General features: G+C 49.3%; 1 protein-coding gene across 1 annotated transcript; it reads right to left on the reverse strand.

Annotated features, from left to right (window-relative positions):
• Positions 1 to 22246: 22246 nt before the first annotated feature.
• CKM354_000432800 (uncharacterized protein) lies at positions 22247 to 24122 on the reverse strand (the record flags this gene model as incomplete). Its single annotated transcript, XM_044799562.1, has 6 exons — positions 22247 to 22346; positions 22428 to 22864; positions 22920 to 23605; positions 23659 to 23872; positions 23923 to 23966; positions 24026 to 24122. The coding sequence occupies 6 exons, from the start codon at positions 24120 to 24122 to the stop codon at positions 22247 to 22249; spliced, it is 1578 nt and encodes a 525-aa protein (XP_044655497.1).
• Between the last annotated feature and the right edge of the window lie 1066 nt (positions 24123 to 25188).

The raw sequence follows: 25188 nt of genomic DNA on the forward strand, positions 1-25188 counted from the left end.
TGTCGATCGATTGCTCAGGAAACTCGCTATCCATCGGACTAGTCTCTCGTCCACCCTGCGTGCCCTTAGGTCATGCAGTAATCGCTCGTGCGAAACATTATCGAACGCTCCTGAGACATCGAGTAGCAGCAGGCTCGCGACTTGTCCCTGGCCTGTGTTCCACGCTTGATATATCCTGTCTATTATATTGTGGAGGGCATGTTCTGTCGATTTCTGTCTCCGACCGCCGATATGTGCGCGAGGGAGGAGGCTGTGAGTCTCGGCTATGTAGCTCAGCCTCCTTGCCAGGATGGCATCCATCGTCTTTCCGATAGTGTTTAAGAGGGCGATGGGTCGGTATGCCTTTGGCGTCGTGTAATTGTCCTTGCCTGGCTTCCGTAACACCACCGTCGTAGATCGGCGGAAGTGCGCGGTGCAGTATGCGAGGTCGATGCTGCTGTTGAAGATATTGCTTAAGTGGCTTACGAGGGCTGATTTGCCCGCTTGCAGCGCTTTGTTCGTGATCTGGTCGGGTCCAGGTGCTTTGAATGCCTTGCTAGATGTAATCGCCTCGATGACTTCCTTTTCTGTGATTCTGGGTAGCTGGATTGGCTCCGGGTACTGCGCTGACGTGATATCGTTAAGATCTGCATGGGGAGGCTCAGGGAAGAAGGTATTTCTGAAGAGTGCTGCTTTCCCGCTAGCCTCTGCGACTTCTGTCCCGGTCTCTGGGTCTACGATCGCAGGAGTGATGTTCGGTAGCTGGCTGTGGCGATTTCTCGCCCACTTTGCGAGTTTCCATAGCGCTTGAGGTGACTGTGATGCTTCTTCGACTCGGTCGCGATGAGCCTGTCTCAACGCCTTTCGTATGACTCTGGTCTTTTTATTTCGTGCCGTTCGATAGGCTTCCCAGTCGTCCTCCGTACGCTCTCGACTAAATCTCCGTTTCAGACGTTTTGCCTCTGCGAGGACCTCGGAGCATTGCGCATTCCACCCTTGCCTCATTCTGTTCGACGGCATCGTCTTGGGTAGAGCCCAATCGACAGCCTCGTTAATCGTGGTGATGATTTGCTCGACATATCTATCCAGAGCTGCCTTTGTTCTCGGGTATTGTAGCAGAGGGAGCGTCTTCTCGAGTGCCTCACGGTATCGCTTCTCGTCGAGCCTCTTCCAGTTCCTCTGCGCTGTTTCTGTACGACGCGGGAGCTGTAGGTCGATAGTCGTAGCGATCGGAAGATGGTCTGAATCGTGATCCAGTTCGTGGTCCACCTGACTGCGCACCACCCTGTCTATAAGGCCTATAGTGGCGAGACATAGGTCGATTGTGGTTCGAGAGCTGCCTTCCTCATAAGTGATAGTTCCCGATGGGAATGTGTTCTGCAGTGTATTTTGTTCCATGATTTCAATCAGTTCCACAGCTTCAGCGTCTGCCCGCACGATGTGCTCCCCTCCCCAAAGAGGATGGTGGAGGTTGAAGTCCCCAACCACCATGTGTTCGTTGGCGGTAGATCTTTCGAGCAGTCGCCTCAGGAAAGGCAGAACGCTCGTCCGTTGTTCTGTGCTTCGGGGCGGGTTATAGACATTGAATATTTCGAGGCTCCTCGGTGTTTCATCGTCTCCAAACTGGAACGTGAGCGAGCAGATGTCTTTGCTATGCCGATCAAACCGCCACTGGGCATGATCGAGTCCCTTGTGGACGAAGAAGCATACTCGTGTCGGCCTTCCCTCCGTGTCGTTGGAAGCATAGCAGAGATGGAAGATGTCTTTCGCCGGGTGGTGTGTTGTGTTTGTAAACGGGTTGTTCCACGGTTCTTGTATGGCGAGGACATCAAAGTCGCCGATTTTGGTATCGCGCAGTAGCGTGGCCATGACCGTGTCCCGTGACTTCCGGACGTTGTACTGTAATATGCTGAATGTGGGGTTCCTCCTCATGAGTCGCTCTCTACATCGATGTCCATTTGCTGGCTACTGTTGCGTCCCACCCCGTTCACGTGCAGAGACTCTAGCGCTTTCCTAGTGGGATGGTACGTCCGCTGCGGCCTCTGACTGCCAGATCCACTCAGAGGTTCGTTCTCCTTGTCTAACGAGCCGGGGCCGCTGCCAGTATTGGCTCGTTTCTGTCCAGATCCTGTGGACCCGAGCTCTGCCTGCGGTCTCTCCTCTCCTCGCAGGCCGAGGCCTCGTGCCGAACGTTTCCGGCGTAGCACTGTCCCGTTGCTGCCAGGTGGGGTTCCAGACATCGCGGATGCCGGGACTGGGTAGAATGGCGCTCTTGTGGCATATGCTGCCTTGGCGCGGGCCATTTCTTGTTGTCGTGTCGGGCACTGTTGGCTCCATGCCTCGTGCTCTCCGTGGCACGCCGCGCACTTCCTGGGTCCGTCGCGCTCCCTCTTCGATGGACAGTCCCGGGATTGGTGCTCCTGAGCACAGTAGCCGCATCTCATTGTTGTCTTGCACTGGGTTCCTATGTGGCCGTATTTCTGACAATTGAAGCACTGCTTGACCCGACACTGCCTGTCGTATCTCTCGCACTGGCAGAGCTCTCCGTGCCATACGAGGCCTTCGCTGATGATCTTGTTGGCATCTTCGGGTCGCGAGAACTCGATGATGATCGAGGTCGTCGACTTCTTCGCGCCGCTCCGTGTAAGCCATCCTATGTATTTGATCTCCGCTCGAGGGATGAAAGGCCGGTTCTCATGTAGGATCTCATCGCGATTCTCCGTGAATTTGTCCATGTCGATTGAGTGCGTGCGGATGCTGTGGACAATGACGCCGTATGTCGGGACGCGAACAGAGGCTCCCTCCCCGACCCGACGGGCCCATTCCTCGCTGTGTTGTTGTAGTGTCTGTGTCTCGCTGACGCTTGCCGTCCTGACGACCAGGTCTCCGCTCTTGAGCTGATTAGCGGACATGATCTTGATCTCTGCTATTTGCTCGTTCGTGCTCTGTTCAAGGGTGCGGTCAACGTGAGACTTGAGGTGTCGCGGGTTCATTGCACGCAACCGTTCAATGGTCACAGGGTTTCTGATGTTTACGATGATTTCACGCTGGCTCTGGGTGGATGCAGTCTGTGTGTTGTGGGGAATGTGCATACTGCTTGCTAGTGTACCGCTCGCTACCGCTGCTGCATAGCTCATTGGCGCACTCTTGTTGTTCTGGGTGTTGGTGTTTCTGACGTCCCTCATGATTGCGACTCCTACCTTGCCCACTTCCATTGCCTCTTTCGCGGCTCCCTTCGTCTCCTCTCCGACCGCGGCGATCTTCTCTATCTGTGTGTTTGTACCTCGTAGCTCTTTCTTCAGTGCTTCTAGTCGCTGTGACGTCTCCTCTTTCATCGCTTTCGCGTCTCCTCGCATCTCGCGCAGCGCGCCGTGAATGGCGGTCATGTCGGGGATATTCTGTGCTTTTGCGACGAACGACGTCGCGCCTTGGATCATCATCTTCGCGACCTCTGTTGGCACGGTCTGGCTCCCAGTGCGGTCGATACAGCCGCGGATCTCCAGCAGGTACTTCATGAGTTTGAGGGCATGCTCTCGGTATTCTGTGGGCCACATCACCCCCTCCGGCCACAGCTCCGCCATCGCAGCAGGCGCGGTGGGCGACGCGTCTGACTACGTAGCGATGCAGTGCCTTCTTGGATGGATATGTTGCACGTTCTTACGACTGAATTCCGAAAAGTGAGATTCTCGCTATGTTCGTGTTTTTTTTCCTGTGTTGGACATTCTGAGAGACACTTTGGGACAGCATATTAGGTGACATAGGTCATGTGACGTTAGGTCACATGACTAAGCCGATGCCCCATCTCAGGAGTGAGATGCAACCTGTAACTAACTAACACAATCAACTCGGTTGGTTCCTACCTATCGCCTCTACTTCTACTGCGCTATACGCCTTACGATCCGACCTGCCGACTACACAACTCGACAGGTTATGAGCCCGGGTTTGCAGAGAGGCCCTAGGTAGAAAGAGTTAGCCTTCTCATCCTCAAAGTAACACCTGTTACCTCTTGTAGGACCTGCAGTATCGACAAGACAGAGAAGTAGGAAAAGAGCATAAGGGAGACTGGAGGCAGATCCCATCTGCACTGCCTAGAAGCTTTGGAAGATCCTGGTTGCAAACCAGAAGTTCCCAAAGGGCAGGTAAGACAGAGAAAAGCCTAGTGAGGCACACTCTGCTTTGAAAGAGAAGCACATCAAAGGAGTGTAAAGAGGAAAGGATAAGCCTTGGATTGCAGCACCCAAGTGGATAAGACTGGGCCCAAGCACCAAGTACTGCCAATACCTCAGAACTGGCCAGCAGTGCCCTTCTGAGAAGGTGGATCTTTTGGAGGTTCTCCACCTAAGAACCTAGCCAACTCCCCCAAGAGAGAAGAGTCCTTGGAAGCCTCAGCTGAGAGAGAAGAGTCTCAGCACACAGGAAAGGCAGAAATCCAGAAACTGCCTATCAGATTGAAAGAGCTTGTGTTTCTGGAGTTTGGATTTGTTTGTTTGATTTTGCAGAAATGGATTCAACAAATGAGTCTGACAAGAGGAGAACACCAATCTTGACAAGAGAAAACTGGAGACTATGGTTCAAGCTGCAGGAAAACATACTTGGAGGAAAGGGAATCTTCTGGACAATCTCAGACCTCAAGGGGACACCATCATCCTCTGAGTTGTCTGAGGCATCATCAAGCAAGGGAAAAGGCACTGCATTCTCAGAGTTCAGTGCAAACTGGAAGAAAGACAATGCAAGGGCAGTGCACATCTTGATTGAGAGCCTTGGGCAAGATGACCAAGATGAGGTTATGGATGAAACCAGAGCATATGACATTTGGACAAGGCTACACAAGAAATACAGCAAAGTCCAGCAAGCACATGCAATGGCTATTGTCCAAGAGTTTGTGACATTCAAGATGGAACCAGGAGATACAATCAGGAAATCATGGGTTCACCTTGGCAACCTTGGAAGAAGAATTGCAGAGATTGATCAGAGGGAGTCTCACTACAAGACACCTGAGACAAGAATCAAGCACCTGCTCTTTGCACTTCCAGCAGAATATAAGAGCACAAGGCAAGCCATCCAAGCCCAAAGGGACTTGGAACCTGAGGAAATCCTCCAACTCCTTGAGGCAGAGGAGTCGATGCAGCATGGGAGCCAGTCCCAAGAAACGGCAATGTTTGCCAAGGGCAGAGGCATACAGCACACAAGACTGAAATGCCACCTCTGTGGAGAGGAGCATTTTGGAGGTGTTGCCAAGTGTCCACACCTTGACAAAGCCAAGAGATTTGTCAACCTAAGACAAACAAGCAGGGTGGAGAAGAGAAGATCACCACCCAGAGAGAGCAACTTCAGGAGGAGATCATCACCAGACAAGGATGCACTGAAAGAAATGGTGAAGAAACTCAACCTGAAAGTCCAATCCCTTGAGAAGAGACAAAGCTCAAGGAAGTTTTCCAAGAAGGCATATGCTGCCCAAGAAGATACAGAGCCTTCTGCAGCATCTGAAGCATCTCAATCCCCATCAGAGGATGATGATGTTGATGAAGTTGCACACTCAACTGTTGAGGCAAAAGGCAAGTACATGCCATCCAAATGGCTGCTTGACTCTTGTGCCTCATCACACATGACTAACCAAGAATCACTTTTCAGGGAACTGAAACCTCTTCAGAGGAAAAAGTGGATCAAGGTTGGAGGTGGCTATCTAATAGCTACACATGTGGGAGATGCAGTAATGGGTGGAAGAAAAGGAAAACAGATTGTCCTCAAGAATGTTCTCTTAGTGCCTGGATTGGGAGTAAATCTTGTTTCTTGGAATCAGTTCAGCCAGCAGTATGGTGTTCAACCACCAAGTTTCACTCTTGTTTCATTGTCTGGGAAACCAGTTGTCCAGACAAAATTAATAGGAGGAGTACCATTCATTGAGGAGATTGATAACACATTGCAGGAGCTTGCAATGTCGTGTATTAATCAGAATCAAGAGAATGAAGCCTATGCCTTTGAAGCCCAGGAGAAATCCCAAGATCAGTGGGAGCTTTGGCATAGGAGACTTGCACATTTTGGAGAGGGTCTTCTCAGAAACCTGCACAAGGTGTCTGACTTGAGGGCTCAGATTCCCATTCCAAAGGAACATCAACCATGCAGAGTATGTTCCTTGGCAAAGATGAAAAAGCACAGAGGAAAAGAAACTGAGAGAAAACCCCAGAGGCTATCTCTTGTTTCTGTTGATGTCTGTGGCCCTTTGCCTGTCTCAAGACTAGGATACAAATGGTGGCTTGAGATTGTTGACAACTTCTCAAGGAAGAAATGGGCTTTCCCAATGAAATCCAGAGAAGATGCACCAAGTATCCTAAGAGATTGGAAGGTGAAAGCTGAGCTGCAATCGGGAAATCCCCTCCAGATTGTAAAGAGTGATGGAGCAAGAGAGCTTCTTGCTGTGCTAAAGCAGTGGGAGAAGGAACATGGCATTTCCTTCCACACTACTGAGGCATACAACTCCATCCAAAATGGAGTAGTTGAGAGGTCAATCCAAACCTCTGAAGATCATGTGAGAGCAATGCTAGAAGATGCCCACATGCCCATTGAATTCTGGCCAGAAGCCTTGGCAGCCTGCATGGTTGTCAGAAATTCTCTTCCAAATGGCCCAGAAATTGATGGATTCAAAGTGTCACCAGAGGAGGCCTTTTCAGGCATTCAGCCCTCAGTGTCACACTTCAAAGTTTGGGGTTGCAAAGCAGTAGTCTACATGGATCCAAGGTCCCAGCCAGCTGGGATGAGATCAGACAAACTGATGAACAGAGGCAAAGATGCTGTGTTCATTGGGTATGTTCCAGATACTGCCAAAATGTGGCTCTTTTGGGAGCCTGACATGAGAGCTATCAAAGCTCACAGCACTGCAACTTGGTTTGAGCATGAGAAAGGAGGAGAGATGGAGCTGAATGTTCCCAAGCTCAATCAGTCAAGCAGTGCACCTGTCAGGAACCCAGTGGGCAGACCTCCAAAGAAGCCAACAGCAGTTGCACCACCTGCAGCTGCTGCACCTGCAGTGCCAAGACCAGATCCTGAATCAACTGGTGAGTTGATTCAGCCTCAGGCACCAAGTGCCAAGAAAGCTGCAGGTCCCAGCCAAACACTCTTTGTGCAGTTGCCACCTCCACCAAAGGACAAGGAGGAGTACCAGAGGATGGAGGATCCAGAAGAAGAAAACTCTGGGGAACCACTTCCCCAGCAGGAGAAAAGTGGAACCACTGAACCACCTGAGTCCAGCCAGGAAATCAATGGACAAGCCAGTCCTGGCACTAGTGGGAGACTGCATTCCAAAGCAAAAGGATCAACTGTTGCACAGCAGGACCCACAAGGACACAGGGATCAGGAGGGGAACCAAGACCAGACCCATGGCCAAAAGAGAAGGAGATCTGTCTCAGATGAAGGACCAGGCCCAGAGCCAAAGGCACACAGCATGGTCACAAGACAAGTTCTGCAGAAGAGACAGAGAGAACATGGACAGGAGGAAGAGCCAAGTGCCAAGCACCACAGAGCATTCCTCAGCCAAGTCCAAGGCCAAGATTGGGAGTGGATTTGGGAAGCCCTGTCAGAGGTTCAAGAATCTGCTTATGCAGCAATTGCTCCTCAAGTCTCAGGACTGAGACAAGAGGTGCCTATTCCAAAGTCCTACAAAGAGGCAATTCAGGACCCCAAATGGGGACACATGTGGGAAGATGCAGTCCAAAAGGAACTGACTGCATTGGGAAGCAACAACACCTGGACAGAGGTTGTTCCCCCGAAAGGAGCAAACCTTGTTACATCCAAGTGGGTGTTTGATGTGAAGAGATCAATCAGTGGAGCCATTGAGAAATTCAAGGCAAGGCTGGTTGCAAGAGGATTCTCTCAGAAGTTTGGAGTTGACTTCCAAGAGACCTTTGCACCAACAGTCAGGCATGACACTCTGAGAGTGTTCATGGCTGTGGTTTGTGAGAAGGACTTGGAACTTCACCAAGTGGATGTGAACAATGCATTCACTGAGAGTACTCTTCAGGAAGAAATCTTCATGATTCCACCTCCAGGAGTTAAGATTCCACCTAACATGGTCCTGCAAATCCTGAGAAGCCTGTATGGACTGAAGCAAGCAGCAAGAGACTGGAACAAACTCTGTGTCTCAAAGTTGAAACAGATTGGGTTCACACAATCAGAGGTGGACCCATGCCTCCTCATCCACCAGGAGAGAAACATTCTCATCCTGACCCATGTGGATGATATCCCAATTGCAGCACCAAAGCTGAAGGATGTGCTTTGGTTTAAGGAACAGCTTGGCAAGGTCTTCAAGATCAAGGATCTTGGAGAACCAGAGAAAATCCTTGGGATGAGGTTGACAAGAGACAGACAAGCTGGAACATTAAAGCTTGATCAAGAACACTTCATCCAAGAGAACCTTGCAAAGCTGGGAATGATCAGAGAAATGGCCAACCCAACTCTCTCACCAATGGACAGTTATGAAAGTCTGAAACCAACAGACTTGTATGATGAGAGAGGGAGCAGATCAGAGTACCAAAGTCAAACTGGTACCTGGATGTGGCCCATGGTTATGACAAGACCAGACATTGCTTTCTCCCTTGGCAGACTGAGCTCATACAGTTCAGACCCAGCCAAGAGGCATATGCATGCTCTGAAGAAACTGGCAAGGTACCTAAGATCATCCCAAGACCTGGGATTGATGTTCAGGAGAAATGGAGGAAAGCTGATTGGGTATTCTGACTCTGACTATGCAATGGACAAAGCAGACAGAGTCTCAATCCTTGGAAGCATCTTCTTCCTTTGTGGAGCCCCAGTTTCTTGGATGAGCAAGAAGCAAAAGTCTGTTGCAACATCAACAATGGAAGCTGAGTACATGGCTATGAATGCATGTGCAAAGCAGTCTCAATTCTTGGCAGCACTCTTGAGAGAGATGGACTGTGCAGGGTTAGTGGGAGAATGCCCATTCCAACCCACTGTAAAGGCCCATCCTGACACAGTTAAAGAGTTGAGGCCAGTACAAATTATGGGAGACAACCAGGCAGCTTTGACCCTTGTCAAAGATGCACACACCCATGAGAGATCTAAACATATTGATGTTGCATACAACCATGTCAGACATCTCTGGTGGCAAAGGAAGGTTGCAGTGGAATATGTTCCAACAAAAGAGATGGTTGCTGATGGCCTAACCAAACCAAAGAATGGGCCACAGTTCCAGGAGTTTGTAAGACAACTCCAACTTGCTTGACAAAAGGCAAAAGATTCATGCCCCAACTGTGGATTGAACTCTGGACCTTGGAGAAGCAAAAGTCCAATCCATGTAGGTTGAGTGTTCAACCACATGGACCGGAATACCAAGCCCAGGAGTTGCACCATGGGAGAAGTGGCTTGCCACACTTGATGAGTAATCAGAGTCTGGTGATCCATATATGGCTCAGAAGAAAGGACTGGAAGAAAAGCAAAATGGTAAGGGGAAACCCCCAGAGAGGATAACCTTCTGGGCTCGCCTATACCACGATACCAGGCCATGGAATTGAACCAAGATAGATTGGGTACACAGCTCCAACCATGTGACCACAGCACCCAATGACTCATCATAACTTGGGGATGGATTTGAATGCAAGAAAGCAGGCAGAAGACCATCTGGCCTGAGTGGGAGTGTTGGAAAGTGCAGTCCAGTTGGACATTCTGAGAGACACTTTGGGACAGCATATTAGGTGACATAGGTCATGTGACGTTAGGTCACATGACTAAGCCGATGCCCCATCTCAGGAGTGAGATGCAACCTGTAACTAACTAACACAATCAACTCGGTTGGTTCCTACCTATCGCCTCTACTTCTACTGCGCTATACGCCTTACGATCCGACCTGCCGACTACACAACTCGACAGGTTATGAGCCCGGGTTTGCAGAGAGGCCCTAGGTAGAAAGAGTTAGCCTTCTCATCCTCAAAGTAACACCTGTTACCTCTTGTAGGACCTGCAGTATCGACAAGACAGAGAAGTAGGAAAAGAGCATAAGGGAGACTGGAGGCAGATCCCATCTGCACTGCCTAGAAGCTTTGGAAGATCCTGGTTGCAAACCAGAAGTTCCCAAAGGGCAGGTAAGACAGAGAAAAGCCTAGTGAGGCACACTCTGCTTTGAAAGAGAAGCACATCAAAGGAGTGTAAAGAGGAAAGGATAAGCCTTGGATTGCAGCACCCAAGTGGATAAGACTGGGCCCAAGCACCAAGTACTGCCAATACCTCAGAACTGGCCAGCAGTGCCCTTCTGAGAAGGTGGATCTTTTGGAGGTTCTCCACCTAAGAACCTAGCCAACTCCCCCAAGAGAGAAGAGTCCTTGGAAGCCTCAGCTGAGAGAGAAGAGTCTCAGCACACAGGAAAGGCAGAAATCCAGAAACTGCCTATCAGATTGAAAGAGCTTGTGTTTCTGGAGTTTGGATTTGTTTGTTTGATTTTGCAGAAATGGATTCAACAAATGAGTCTGACAAGAGGAGAACACCAATCTTGACAAGAGAAAACTGGAGACTATGGTTCAAGCTGCAGGAAAACATACTTGGAGGAAAGGGAATCTTCTGGACAATCTCAGACCTCAAGGGGACACCATCATCCTCTGAGTTGTCTGAGGCATCATCAAGCAAGGGAAAAGGCACTGCATTCTCAGAGTTCAGTGCAAACTGGAAGAAAGACAATGCAAGGGCAGTGCACATCTTGATTGAGAGCCTTGGGCAAGATGACCAAGATGAGGTTATGGATGAAACCAGAGCATATGACATTTGGACAAGGCTACACAAGAAATACAGCAAAGTCCAGCAAGCACATGCAATGGCTATTGTCCAAGAGTTTGTGACATTCAAGATGGAACCAGGAGATACAATCAGGAAATCATGGGTTCACCTTGGCAACCTTGGAAGAAGAATTGCAGAGATTGATCAGAGGGAGTCTCACTACAAGACACCTGAGACAAGAATCAAGCACCTGCTCTTTGCACTTCCAGCAGAATATAAGAGCACAAGGCAAGCCATCCAAGCCCAAAGGGACTTGGAACCTGAGGAAATCCTCCAACTCCTTGAGGCAGAGGAGTCGATGCAGCATGGGAGCCAGTCCCAAGAAACGGCAATGTTTGCCAAGGGCAGAGGCATACAGCACACAAGACTGAAATGCCACCTCTGTGGAGAGGAGCATTTTGGAGGTGTTGCCAAGTGTCCACACCTTGACAAAGCCAAGAGATTTGTCAACCTAAGACAAACAAGCAGGGTGGAGAAGAGAAGATCACCACCCAGAGAGAGCAACTTCAGGAGGAGATCATCACCAGACAAGGATGCACTGAAAGAAATGGTGAAGAAACTCAACCTGAAAGTCCAATCCCTTGAGAAGAGACAAAGCTCAAGGAAGTTTTCCAAGAAGGCATATGCTGCCCAAGAAGATACAGAGCCTTCTGCAGCATCTGAAGCATCTCAATCCCCATCAGAGGATGATGATGTTGATGAAGTTGCACACTCAACTGTTGAGGCAAAAGGCAAGTACATGCCATCCAAATGGCTGCTTGACTCTTGTGCCTCATCACACATGACTAACCAAGAATCACTTTTCAGGGAACTGAAACCTCTTCAGAGGAAAAAGTGGATCAAGGTTGGAGGTGGCTATCTAATAGCTACACATGTGGGAGATGCAGTAATGGGTGGAAGAAAAGGAAAACAGATTGTCCTCAAGAATGTTCTCTTAGTGCCTGGATTGGGAGTAAATCTTGTTTCTTGGAATCAGTTCAGCCAGCAGTATGGTGTTCAACCACCAAGTTTCACTCTTGTTTCATTGTCTGGGAAACCAGTTGTCCAGACAAAATTAATAGGAGGAGTACCATTCATTGAGGAGATTGATAACACATTGCAGGAGCTTGCAATGTCGTGTATTAATCAGAATCAAGAGAATGAAGCCTATGCCTTTGAAGCCCAGGAGAAATCCCAAGATCAGTGGGAGCTTTGGCATAGGAGACTTGCACATTTTGGAGAGGGTCTTCTCAGAAACCTGCACAAGGTGTCTGACTTGAGGGCTCAGATTCCCATTCCAAAGGAACATCAACCATGCAGAGTATGTTCCTTGGCAAAGATGAAAAAGCACAGAGGAAAAGAAACTGAGAGAAAACCCCAGAGGCTATCTCTTGTTTCTGTTGATGTCTGTGGCCCTTTGCCTGTCTCAAGACTAGGATACAAATGGTGGCTTGAGATTGTTGACAACTTCTCAAGGAAGAAATGGGCTTTCCCAATGAAATCCAGAGAAGATGCACCAAGTATCCTAAGAGATTGGAAGGTGAAAGCTGAGCTGCAATCGGGAAATCCCCTCCAGATTGTAAAGAGTGATGGAGCAAGAGAGCTTCTTGCTGTGCTAAAGCAGTGGGAGAAGGAACATGGCATTTCCTTCCACACTACTGAGGCATACAACTCCATCCAAAATGGAGTAGTTGAGAGGTCAATCCAAACCTCTGAAGATCATGTGAGAGCAATGCTAGAAGATGCCCACATGCCCATTGAATTCTGGCCAGAAGCCTTGGCAGCCTGCATGGTTGTCAGAAATTCTCTTCCAAATGGCCCAGAAATTGATGGATTCAAAGTGTCACCAGAGGAGGCCTTTTCAGGCATTCAGCCCTCAGTGTCACACTTCAAAGTTTGGGGTTGCAAAGCAGTAGTCTACATGGATCCAAGGTCCCAGCCAGCTGGGATGAGATCAGACAAACTGATGAACAGAGGCAAAGATGCTGTGTTCATTGGGTATGTTCCAGATACTGCCAAAATGTGGCTCTTTTGGGAGCCTGACATGAGAGCTATCAAAGCTCACAGCACTGCAACTTGGTTTGAGCATGAGAAAGGAGGAGAGATGGAGCTGAATGTTCCCAAGCTCAATCAGTCAAGCAGTGCACCTGTCAGGAACCCAGTGGGCAGACCTCCAAAGAAGCCAACAGCAGTTGCACCACCTGCAGCTGCTGCACCTGCAGTGCCAAGACCAGATCCTGAATCAACTGGTGAGTTGATTCAGCCTCAGGCACCAAGTGCCAAGAAAGCTGCAGGTCCCAGCCAAACACTCTTTGTGCAGTTGCCACCTCCACCAAAGGACAAGGAGGAGTACCAGAGGATGGAGGATCCAGAAGAAGAAAACTCTGGGGAACCACTTCCCCAGCAGGAGAAAAGTGGAACCACTGAACCACCTGAGTCCAGCCAGGAAATCAATGGACAAGCCAGTCCTGGCACTAGTGGGAGACTGCATTCCAAAGCAAAAGGATCAACTGTTGCACAGCAGGACCCACAAGGACACAGGGATCAGGAGGGGAACCAAGACCAGACCCATGGCCAAAAGAGAAGGAGATCTGTCTCAGATGAAGGACCAGGCCCAGAGCCAAAGGCACACAGCATGGTCACAAGACAAGTTCTGCAGAAGAGACAGAGAGAACATGGACAGGAGGAAGAGCCAAGTGCCAAGCACCACAGAGCATTCCTCAGCCAAGTCCAAGGCCAAGATTGGGAGTGGATTTGGGAAGCCCTGTCAGAGGTTCAAGAATCTGCTTATGCAGCAATTGCTCCTCAAGTCTCAGGACTGAGACAAGAGGTGCCTATTCCAAAGTCCTACAAAGAGGCAATTCAGGACCCCAAATGGGGACACATGTGGGAAGATGCAGTCCAAAAGGAACTGACTGCATTGGGAAGCAACAACACCTGGACAGAGGTTGTTCCCCCGAAAGGAGCAAACCTTGTTACATCCAAGTGGGTGTTTGATGTGAAGAGATCAATCAGTGGAGCCATTGAGAAATTCAAGGCAAGGCTGGTTGCAAGAGGATTCTCTCAGAAGTTTGGAGTTGACTTCCAAGAGACCTTTGCACCAACAGTCAGGCATGACACTCTGAGAGTGTTCATGGCTGTGGTTTGTGAGAAGGACTTGGAACTTCACCAAGTGGATGTGAACAATGCATTCACTGAGAGTACTCTTCAGGAAGAAATCTTCATGATTCCACCTCCAGGAGTTAAGATTCCACCTAACATGGTCCTGCAAATCCTGAGAAGCCTGTATGGACTGAAGCAAGCAGCAAGAGACTGGAACAAACTCTGTGTCTCAAAGTTGAAACAGATTGGGTTCACACAATCAGAGGTGGACCCATGCCTCCTCATCCACCAGGAGAGAAACATTCTCATCCTGACCCATGTGGATGATATCCCAATTGCAGCACCAAAGCTGAAGGATGTGCTTTGGTTTAAGGAACAGCTTGGCAAGGTCTTCAAGATCAAGGATCTTGGAGAACCAGAGAAAATCCTTGGGATGAGGTTGACAAGAGACAGACAAGCTGGAACATTAAAGCTTGATCAAGAACACTTCATCCAAGAGAACCTTGCAAAGCTGGGAATGATCAGAGAAATGGCCAACCCAACTCTCTCACCAATGGACAGTTATGAAAGTCTGAAACCAACAGACTTGTATGATGAGAGAGGGAGCAGATCAGAGTACCAAAGTCAAACTGGTACCTGGATGTGGCCCATGGTTATGACAAGACCAGACATTGCTTTCTCCCTTGGCAGACTGAGCTCATACAGTTCAGACCCAGCCAAGAGGCATATGCATGCTCTGAAGAAACTGGCAAGGTACCTAAGATCATCCCAAGACCTGGGATTGATGTTCAGGAGAAATGGAGGAAAGCTGATTGGGTATTCTGACTCTGACTATGCAATGGACAAAGCAGACAGAGTCTCAATCCTTGGAAGCATCTTCTTCCTTTGTGGAGCCCCAGTTTCTTGGATGAGCAAGAAGCAAAAGTCTGTTGCAACATCAACAATGGAAGCTGAGTACATGGCTATGAATGCATGTGCAAAGCAGTCTCAATTCTTGGCAGCACTCTTGAGAGAGATGGACTGTGCAGGGTTAGTGGGAGAATGCCCATTCCAACCCACTGTAAAGGCCCATCCTGACACAGTTAAAGAGTTGAGGCCAGTACAAATTATGGGAGACAACCAGGCAGCTTTGACCCTTGTCAAAGATGCACACACCCATGAGAGATCTAAACATATTGATGTTGCATACAACCATGTCAGACATCTCTGGTGGCAAAGGAAGGTTGCAGTGGAATATGTTCCAACAAAAGAGATGGTTGCTGATGGCCTAACCAAACCAAAGAATGGGCCACAGTTCCAGGAGTTTGTAAGACAACTCCAACTTGCTTGACAAAAGGCAAAAGATTCATGCCCCAACTGTGGATTGAACTCTGGACCTTGGAGAAGCAAAAGTCCAATCCATGTAGGTTGAGTGTTCAACCACATGGACCGGAATACCAAGCCCAGGAGTTGCACCATGGGAGAAGTGGCTTGCCACACTTGATGAGTAATCAGAGTCTGGTGATCCATATATGGCTCAGAAGAAAGGACTGGAAGAAAAGCAAAATGGTAAGGGGAAACCCCCAGAGAGGATAACCTTCTGGGCTCGCCTATACCACGATACCAGGCCATGGAATTGAACCAAGATAGATTGGGTACACAGCTCCAACCATGTGACCACAGCACCCAATGACTCATCATAACTTGGGGATGGATTTGAATGCAAGAAAGCAGGCAGAAGACCATCTGGCCTGAGTGGGAGTGTTGGAAAGTGCAGTCCAGTTGGACATTCTGAGAGACACTTTGGGACAGCATATTAGGTGACATAGGTCATGTGACGTTAGGTCACATGACTAAGCCGATGCCCCATCTCAGGAGTGAGATGCAACCTGTAACTAACTAACACAATCAACTCGGTTGGTTCCTACCTATCGCCTCTACTTCTACTGCGCTATACGCCTTACGATCCGACCTGCCGACTACACAACTCGACAGGTTATGAGCCCGGGTTTGCAGAGAGGCCCTAGGTAGAAAGAGTTAGCCTTCTCATCCTCAAAGTAACACCTGTTACCTCTTGTAGGACCTGCAGTATCGACAAGACAGAGAAGTAGGAAAAGAGCATAAGGGAGACTGGAGGCAGATCCCATCTGCACTGCCTAGAAGCTTTGGAAGATCCTGGTTGCAAACCAGAAGTTCCCAAAGGGCAGGTAAGACAGAGAAAAGCCTAGTGAGGCACACTCTGCTTTGAAAGAGAAGCACATCAAAGGAGTGTAAAGAGGAAAGGATAAGCCTTGGATTGCAGCACCCAAGTGGATAAGACTGGGCCCAAGCACCAAGTACTGCCAATACCTCAGAACTGGCCAGCAGTGCCCTTCTGAGAAGGTGGATCTTTTGGAGGTTCTCCACCTAAGAACCTAGCCAACTCCCCCAAGAGAGAAGAGTCCTTGGAAGCCTCAGCTGAGAGAGAAGAGTCTCAGCACACAGGAAAGGCAGAAATCCAGAAACTGCCTATCAGATTGAAAGAGCTTGTGTTTCTGGAGTTTGGATTTGTTTGTTTGATTTTGCAGAAATGGATTCAACAAATGAGTCTGACAAGAGGAGAACACCAATCTTGACAAGAGAAAACTGGAGACTATGGTTCAAGCTGCAGGAAAACATACTTGGAGGAAAGGGAATCTTCTGGACAATCTCAGACCTCAAGGGGACACCATCATCCTCTGAGTTGTCTGAGGCATCATCAAGCAAGGGAAAAGGCACTGCATTCTCAGAGTTCAGTGCAAACTGGAAGAAAGACAATGCAAGGGCAGTGCACATCTTGATTGAGAGCCTTGGGCAAGATGACCAAGATGAGGTTATGGATGAAACCAGAGCATATGACATTTGGACAAGGCTACACAAGAAATACAGCAAAGTCCAGCAAGCACATGCAATGGCTATTGTCCAAGAGTTTGTGACATTCAAGATGGAACCAGGAGATACAATCAGGAAATCATGGGTTCACCTTGGCAACCTTGGAAGAAGAATTGCAGAGATTGATCAGAGGGAGTCTCACTACAAGACACCTGAGACAAGAATCAAGCACCTGCTCTTTGCACTTCCAGCAGAATATAAGAGCACAAGGCAAGCCATCCAAGCCCAAAGGGACTTGGAACCTGAGGAAATCCTCCAACTCCTTGAGGCAGAGGAGTCGATGCAGCATGGGAGCCAGTCCCAAGAAACGGCAATGTTTGCCAAGGGCAGAGGCATACAGCACACAAGACTGAAATGCCACCTCTGTGGAGAGGAGCATTTTGGAGGTGTTGCCAAGTGTCCACACCTTGACAAAGCCAAGAGATTTGTCAACCTAAGACAAACAAGCAGGGTGGAGAAGAGAAGATCACCACCCAGAGAGAGCAACTTCAGGAGGAGATCATCACCAGACAAGGATGCACTGAAAGAAATGGTGAAGAAACTCAACCTGAAAGTCCAATCCCTTGAGAAGAGACAAAGCTCAAGGAAGTTTTCCAAGAAGGCATATGCTGCCCAAGAAGATACAGAGCCTTCTGCAGCATCTGAAGCATCTCAATCCCCATCAGAGGATGATGATGTTGATGAAGTTGCACACTCAACTGTTGAGGCAAAAGGCAAGTACATGCCATCCAAATGGCTGCTTGACTCTTGTGCCTCATCACACATGACTAACCAAGAATCACTTTTCAGGGAACTGAAACCTCTTCAGAGGAAAAAGTGGATCAAGGTTGGAGGTGGCTATCTAATAGCTACACATGTGGGAGATGCAGTAATGGGTGGAAGAAAAGGAAAACAGATTGTCCTCAAGAATGTTCTCTTAGTGCCTGGATTGGGAGTAAATCTTGTTTCTTGGAATCAGTTCAGCCAGCAGTATGGTGTTCAACCACCAAGTTTCACTCTTGTTTCATTGTCTGGGAAACCAGTTGTCCAGACAAAATTAATAGGAGGAGTACCATTCATTGAGGAGATTGATAACACATTGCAGGAGCTTGCAATGTCGTGTATTAATCAGAATCAAGAGAATGAAGCCTATGCCTTTGAAGCCCAGGAGAAATCCCAAGATCAGTGGGAGCTTTGGCATAGGAGACTTGCACATTTTGGAGAGGGTCTTCTCAGAAACCTGCACAAGGTGTCTGACTTGAGGGCTCAGATTCCCATTCCAAAGGAACATCAACCATGCAGAGTATGTTCCTTGGCAAAGATGAAAAAGCACAGAGGAAAAGAAACTGAGAGAAAACCCCAGAGGCTATCTCTTGTTTCTGTTGATGTCTGTGGCCCTTTGCCTGTCTCAAGACTAGGATACAAATGGTGGCTTGAGATTGTTGACAACTTCTCAAGGAAGAAATGGGCTTTCCCAATGAAATCCAGAGAAGATGCACCAAGTATCCTAAGAGATTGGAAGGTGAAAGCTGAGCTGCAATCGGGAAATCCCCTCCAGATTGTAAAGAGTGATGGAGCAAGAGAGCTTCTTGCTGTGCTAAAGCAGTGGGAGAAGGAACATGGCATTTCCTTCCACACTACTGAGGCATACAACTCCATCCAAAATGGAGTAGTTGAGAGGTCAATCCAAACCTCTGAAGATCATGTGAGAGCAATGCTAGAAGATGCCCACATGCCCATTGAATTCTGGCCAGAAGCCTTGGCAGCCTGCATGGTTGTCAGAAATTCTCTTCCAAATGGCCCAGAAATTGATGGATTCAAAGTGTCACCAGAGGAGGCCTTTTCAGGCATTCAGCCCTCAGTGTCACACTTCAAAGTTTGGGGTTGCAAAGCAGTAGTCTACATGGATCCAAGGTCCCAGCCAGCTGGGATGAGATCAGACAAACTGATGAACAGAGGCAAAGATGCTGTGTTCATTGGGTATGTTCCAGATACTGCCAAAATGTGGCTCTTTTGGGAGCCTGACATGAGAGCTATCAAAGCTCACAGCACTGCAACTTGGTTTGAGCATGAGAAAGGAGGAGAGATGGAGCTGAATGTTCCCAAGCTCAATCAGTCAAGCAGTGCACCTGTCAGGAACCCAGTGGGCAGACCTCCAAAGAAGCCAACAGCAGTTGCACCACCTGCAGCTGCTGCACCTGCAGTGCCAAGACCAGATCCTGAATCAACTGGTGAGTTGATTCAGCCTCAGGCACCAAGTGCCAAGAAAGCTGCAGGTCCCAGCCAAACACTCTTTGTGCAGTTGCCACCTCCACCAAAGGACAAGGAGGAGTACCAGAGGATGGAGGATCCAGAAGAAGAAAACTCTGGGGAACCACTTCCCCAGCAGGAGAAAAGTGGAACCACTGAACCACCTGAGTCCAGCCAGGAAATCAATGGACAAGCCAGTCCTGGCACTAGTGGGAGACTGCATTCCAAAGCAAAAGGATCAACTGTTGCACAGCAGGACCCACAAGGACACAGGGATCAGGAGGGGAACCAAGACCAGACCCATGGCCAAAAGAGAAGGAGATCTGTCTCAGATGAAGGACCAGGCCCAGAGCCAAAGGCACACAGCATGGTCACAAGACAAGTTCTGCAGAAGAGACAGAGAGAACATGGACAGGAGGAAGAGCCAAGTGCCAAGCACCACAGAGCATTCCTCAGCCAAGTCCAAGGCCAAGATTGGGAGTGGATTTGGGAAGCCCTGTCAGAGGTTCAAGAATCTGCTTATGCAGCAATTGCTCCTCAAGTCTCAGGACTGAGACAAGAGGTGCCTATTCCAAAGTCCTACAAAGAGGCAATTCAGGACCCCAAATGGGGACACATGTGGGAAGATGCAGTCCAAAAGGAACTGACTGCATTGGGAAGCAACAACACCTGGACAGAGGTTGTTCCCCCGAAAGGAGCAAACCTTGTTACATCCAAGTGGGTGTTTGATGTGAAGAGATCAATCAGTGGAGCCATTGAGAAATTCAAGGCAAGGCTGGTTGCAAGAGGATTCTCTCAGAAGTTTGGAGTTGACTTCCAAGAGACCTTTGCACCAACAGTCAGGCATGACACTCTGAGAGTGTTCATGGCTGTGGTTTGTGAGAAGGACTTGGAACTTCACCAAGTGGATGTGAACAATGCATTCACTGAGAGTACTCTTCAGGAAGAAATCTTCATGATTCCACCTCCAGGAGTTAAGATTCCACCTAACATGGTCCTGCAAATCCTGAGAAGCCTGTATGGACTGAAGCAAGCAGCAAGAGACTGGAACAAACTCTGTGTCTCAAAGTTGAAACAGATTGGGTTCACACAATCAGAGGTGGACCCATGCCTCCTCATCCACCAGGAGAGAAACATTCTCATCCTGACCCATGTGGATGATATCCCAATTGCAGCACCAAAGCTGAAGGATGTGCTTTGGTTTAAGGAACAGCTTGGCAAGGTCTTCAAGATCAAGGATCTTGGAGAACCAGAGAAAATCCTTGGGATGAGGTTGACAAGAGACAGACAAGCTGGAACATTAAAGCTTGATCAAGAACACTTCATCCAAGAGAACCTTGCAAAGCTGGGAATGATCAGAGAAATGGCCAACCCAACTCTCTCACCAATGGACAGTTATGAAAGTCTGAAACCAACAGACTTGTATGATGAGAGAGGGAGCAGATCAGAGTACCAAAGTCAAACTGGTACCTGGATGTGGCCCATGGTTATGACAAGACCAGACATTGCTTTCTCCCTTGGCAGACTGAGCTCATACAGTTCAGACCCAGCCAAGAGGCATATGCATGCTCTGAAGAAACTGGCAAGGTACCTAAGATCATCCCAAGACCTGGGATTGATGTTCAGGAGAAATGGAGGAAAGCTGATTGGGTATTCTGACTCTGACTATGCAATGGACAAAGCAGACAGAGTCTCAATCCTTGGAAGCATCTTCTTCCTTTGTGGAGCCCCAGTTTCTTGGATGAGCAAGAAGCAAAAGTCTGTTGCAACATCAACAATGGAAGCTGAGTACATGGCTATGAATGCATGTGCAAAGCAGTCTCAATTCTTGGCAGCACTCTTGAGAGAGATGGACTGTGCAGGGTTAGTGGGAGAATGCCCATTCCAACCCACTGTAAAGGCCCATCCTGACACAGTTAAAGAGTTGAGGCCAGTACAAATTATGGGAGACAACCAGGCAGCTTTGACCCTTGTCAAAGATGCACACACCCATGAGAGATCTAAACATATTGATGTTGCATACAACCATGTCAGACATCTCTGGTGGCAAAGGAAGGTTGCAGTGGAATATGTTCCAACAAAAGAGATGGTTGCTGATGGCCTAACCAAACCAAAGAATGGGCCACAGTTCCAGGAGTTTGTAAGACAACTCCAACTTGCTTGACAAAAGGCAAAAGATTCATGCCCCAACTGTGGATTGAACTCTGGACCTTGGAGAAGCAAAAGTCCAATCCATGTAGGTTGAGTGTTCAACCACATGGACCGGAATACCAAGCCCAGGAGTTGCACCATGGGAGAAGTGGCTTGCCACACTTGATGAGTAATCAGAGTCTGGTGATCCATATATGGCTCAGAAGAAAGGACTGGAAGAAAAGCAAAATGGTAAGGGGAAACCCCCAGAGAGGATAACCTTCTGGGCTCGCCTATACCACGATACCAGGCCATGGAATTGAACCAAGATAGATTGGGTACACAGCTCCAACCATGTGACCACAGCACCCAATGACTCATCATAACTTGGGGATGGATTTGAATGCAAGAAAGCAGGCAGAAGACCATCTGGCCTGAGTGGGAGTGTTGGAAAGTGCAGTCCAGTTGGACATTCTGAGAGACACTTTGGGACAGCATATTAGGTGACATAGGTCATGTGACGTTAGGTCACATGACTAAGCTGATGCCCCATCTCAGGAGTGAGATGCAACCTGTAACTAACTAACACAATCAACTCGGTTGGTTCCTACCTATCGCCTCTACTTCTACTGCGCTATACGCCTTACGATCCGACCTGCCGACTACACAACTCGACAATACTTGCCTTTTGAAACGCCAACCTCTTCGGATCTTTCCTCTCGCATCGTCGTCTTTCTTTTTTCCTTTTTTTCATAAACATCCTTAACTCTCGTCTGCCCACAGAGCAGAGCAGAGCAGAGCATCGGACCTGGCCATTTCCTTGCCTACGCGCAATAAGCGAATTTCGGGAACGATCTGGAGCTGGAAGACGACCGACGGGAACAATCTGAGGATAAATAGTCCGATAATTTTCTCGAAATTGAAGAAGCCATTTGTTGAAGGGAATCCGGCCGGCGGCAAAAAGACTGACAATGCAAAAAAGAAAAAAAAAAGGTTCTGTGAGAATGATCTGTACAATTGATTCCATCCAGAGGGGGTATCCTTCGCTTCGACATCATCGTCATCTATCCCATCCTATCCTATCATTTTTCGATCACACCCCTGGAACTCTAAGCAATAACAACGGCGGAGAAACAGTACAAATTTTTGCTGTTCGTCCATTCTATAGAACATCCTTTCGCACATAGCTGACAGGCCCGTCGTACTCGTGTCGTCCGCGAATGAAATACCATGCGAAAGCGAAGATGACGACGACGCCGTATCTGAAAACAGTCACACATCAGTATTTGCGCTCTGCAGTAGAATTATGAGGAAGGAGGGAGGTGGAGGTGAGGAAGACTTACACAAGAATCGCCCAATTCATAGCCGCAGGATCCGGTCTCGGCGCCGCAGGGAAGAACAAGAAAATATACGCAACAATCAAGAAGCAAATGGCGATAACATTCACCAGAGCGCCCCATTTCCCAAGACTGAATTTCGATGCGGGGAATTTCTCTCCTCGGATTCGTTTCGCTAGGACGGTGGCGATGACTGTGAGGTAGGATGTGAAGAGGCCTGTAGCGGAGACGGAGAGGATGATGTTGAAGGCTACCGTGGATCCGATGATGATGAGGGAGAGGAGGCAGGTGAAGATCAAGGTGACGTAGACGGAGTTGGCTGGGACACCGGAGTCGGGACGGACGCGGGAGAGGAATTGGTGGAAGGGGAGGCCCTTGTCGCGTGCGAAGGCGAAGACTTGTCGGGAGGAGGTGGTGACTTGGTTGACTGCGCAAAAGAAGTACTGTTGAGCAGAGTTAGTGGAGGGTAAGTGGTCAGATTTGGTGGTTTGTACTCACCATGACAGTCATGACAACGATCAGGACGATAGTGCCAGCCTTGGATCCGGTAATAGCGTAGATTGCTGAGACCCACGGTTGACCACTGGTTGCTTCGAGAATTTCGTCAAGATTGCCCAGATTGAACATGAAAGTCACCGTCATGACGAAGCCAGAGATGTAGTTGATGATGGCCGCGGAGAACATGGCTCGAGGGAGAACGTAGCTGGCATCCTTGAGTTCCTCGGCAAGATGGACAGCGCTGTCAGCTCCAAGGTAAGTGGTAACGGGGCCGACCATTCCAATCATCGTGGCCAGACCAACGCTGCTCCATTCGTTGGCGTTTGTGAAATCGGTAAAGGTGAGTTTGGCATCGGCGCGTGGTCCCATCACCCACATGATGACGACAAAGGCGAAGAAACCAAAGACGTGGAGGACAACGGCAAGACCTTCGAGAACCGGGAGTTTTCCGATGGCGAACGTGTTGAAAGAGATGGCCGACAACACGAATGCCATGGTCATGAGCGACGCGTGCCATCCTTGGATCACGTAACTTCCGTCGGTCGCAATGACGATGAGCGCAAGGACTTGTTGGCCACCAATATAAGCGACTGTAGGCATAGCGCATTGCCATCCAAGCGCGCAAAGCCAGCCGACAGCGTATGATAGTGGTCGTTGCAGATGCGGAGGTGAGAACTCGGATACCCCTGCCAGAATTAGTTTCAAAGCTCGAATAGTCGCCTTTCCCAGGAATGCGTACAATGATATTGTCCACCTGATGTAGGTGCCATCGAGGCCAATTCAGCCATTGACAACATGACGAAGAACATGCAGGAGCAGACGACAAGCACCAGCCATATTGCGCCAGCTGTTCCACCATTACCCAGATTGAAGACCAGTGTGGTGAGAGAGAACTCCCATGTGAGACCGAGGACGACCACGAACCCAACGACGGAGAAGAATCGGAATCGACGCTGATACATGTCAGTTCTGGAAGTTCTCCCCATATGTGTAGGCGCATTACCTTCAACTCTTGCTTCTTGCCCAATCTTCGCATATCCCGCTGGTCTGTACACCACAGTCAATACACCTTCTTGTCGCATTTGCATTGTTGTCTGCCTGCGCACCATTATGCGGGTCGTAATTCCTGGCCTGGACCTGCTGGACATCGCTGTCCGCATCCAGATCCACATCTCTTTCTGCAAAGGCATGTTCCTTTGACATATTATCCAACGGTACGTTCTGCATCTTGAAAAGAATGCTGTCGCCGCGACCGGGACAGGCGGGCAGGGAAAGGATAAGGGAGATAGAGAGGCAATGCTATCCGCGAAGCAAAGGAAGAAGAGGAACACAGGTGGTGGACAGAGATCGCAAAAGTTCCCGCCTCTCACGATAGCCGACAAGCAGGGACCAAGTCAAGCTCTAAAGGCACAGCACAGCATGCAACGTCGACCGCGCGCTCCTTCCGAAAAGAGGGAAGCTTCGAATGACCCACCTGAGTAGTGGCATGGCCGCGGGCTCCTTCCTCTGCCATGCGAGAGCTGCCACGCAGATGCCAGGGATTGCCACGATATCTCCGTGCCTCTCGCGCACTTCCAAGCTCGCCACATGACAAACCGCACGCGGCAGGTGCACGGAATCACGCCTGAGCAGCGCTGCTCAGACTCGACGGCCGCGCTTGGCTTCGAAACGTTTCCGGTGCACGAGTGGTGCTACTGCAGGCGTGAACGGCGCCGCGGCTGTTCGCGTCTTCGCCTGGGAACATTGCCGGCCACTACTGCACACTGCATAGTGCTCGAGCCTGACATTCCGGCGAGCTGGAAATACATGCAGTGAACCGGGTTCCTAGCTCTCCAGCTACTGTATGCGCGCTGCTTGGGGACAACGGGCCTGAGGACTTGCGCTGGCTTGGCGCGAACGAGCCGGTTCCCAAATGGTGGAATCTGTAGCAACCTATCCGGGATGGCGCATTATTGGTTCTGAGCATATCGCTTCCGACTCGCGCAAAGTATATCTGGCTGGTGGAAGTGGAAGCTGTTGAGCACGCTTCTAGCGGCGTTTCAGCTGCATGGATATTGAATAAAATTTTGGTCGCCGACAATTTCCACCTCGTGTATAATACGATTGTCTTCGTCGTCTGACCCGTTGTGCGCCCGCGCACGGCATGGACAGCTGTCAGTCACTCGTCGCACCGCAGGAGTGGTACTGCAAGCTCGAGCCGCGCATATTGTTTGGAGCAGACGCCACATAAGCCCAGGGCTGCGAGGCGGCAGAGCAGGATGGCAAAGGC

Source organism: Cercospora kikuchii (genome assembly GCF_019650295.1).
Source record: "Cercospora kikuchii DNA, contig_00002, whole genome shotgun sequence".
Classification (NCBI taxonomy): domain Eukaryota; kingdom Fungi; phylum Ascomycota; class Dothideomycetes; order Mycosphaerellales; family Mycosphaerellaceae; genus Cercospora; species Cercospora kikuchii.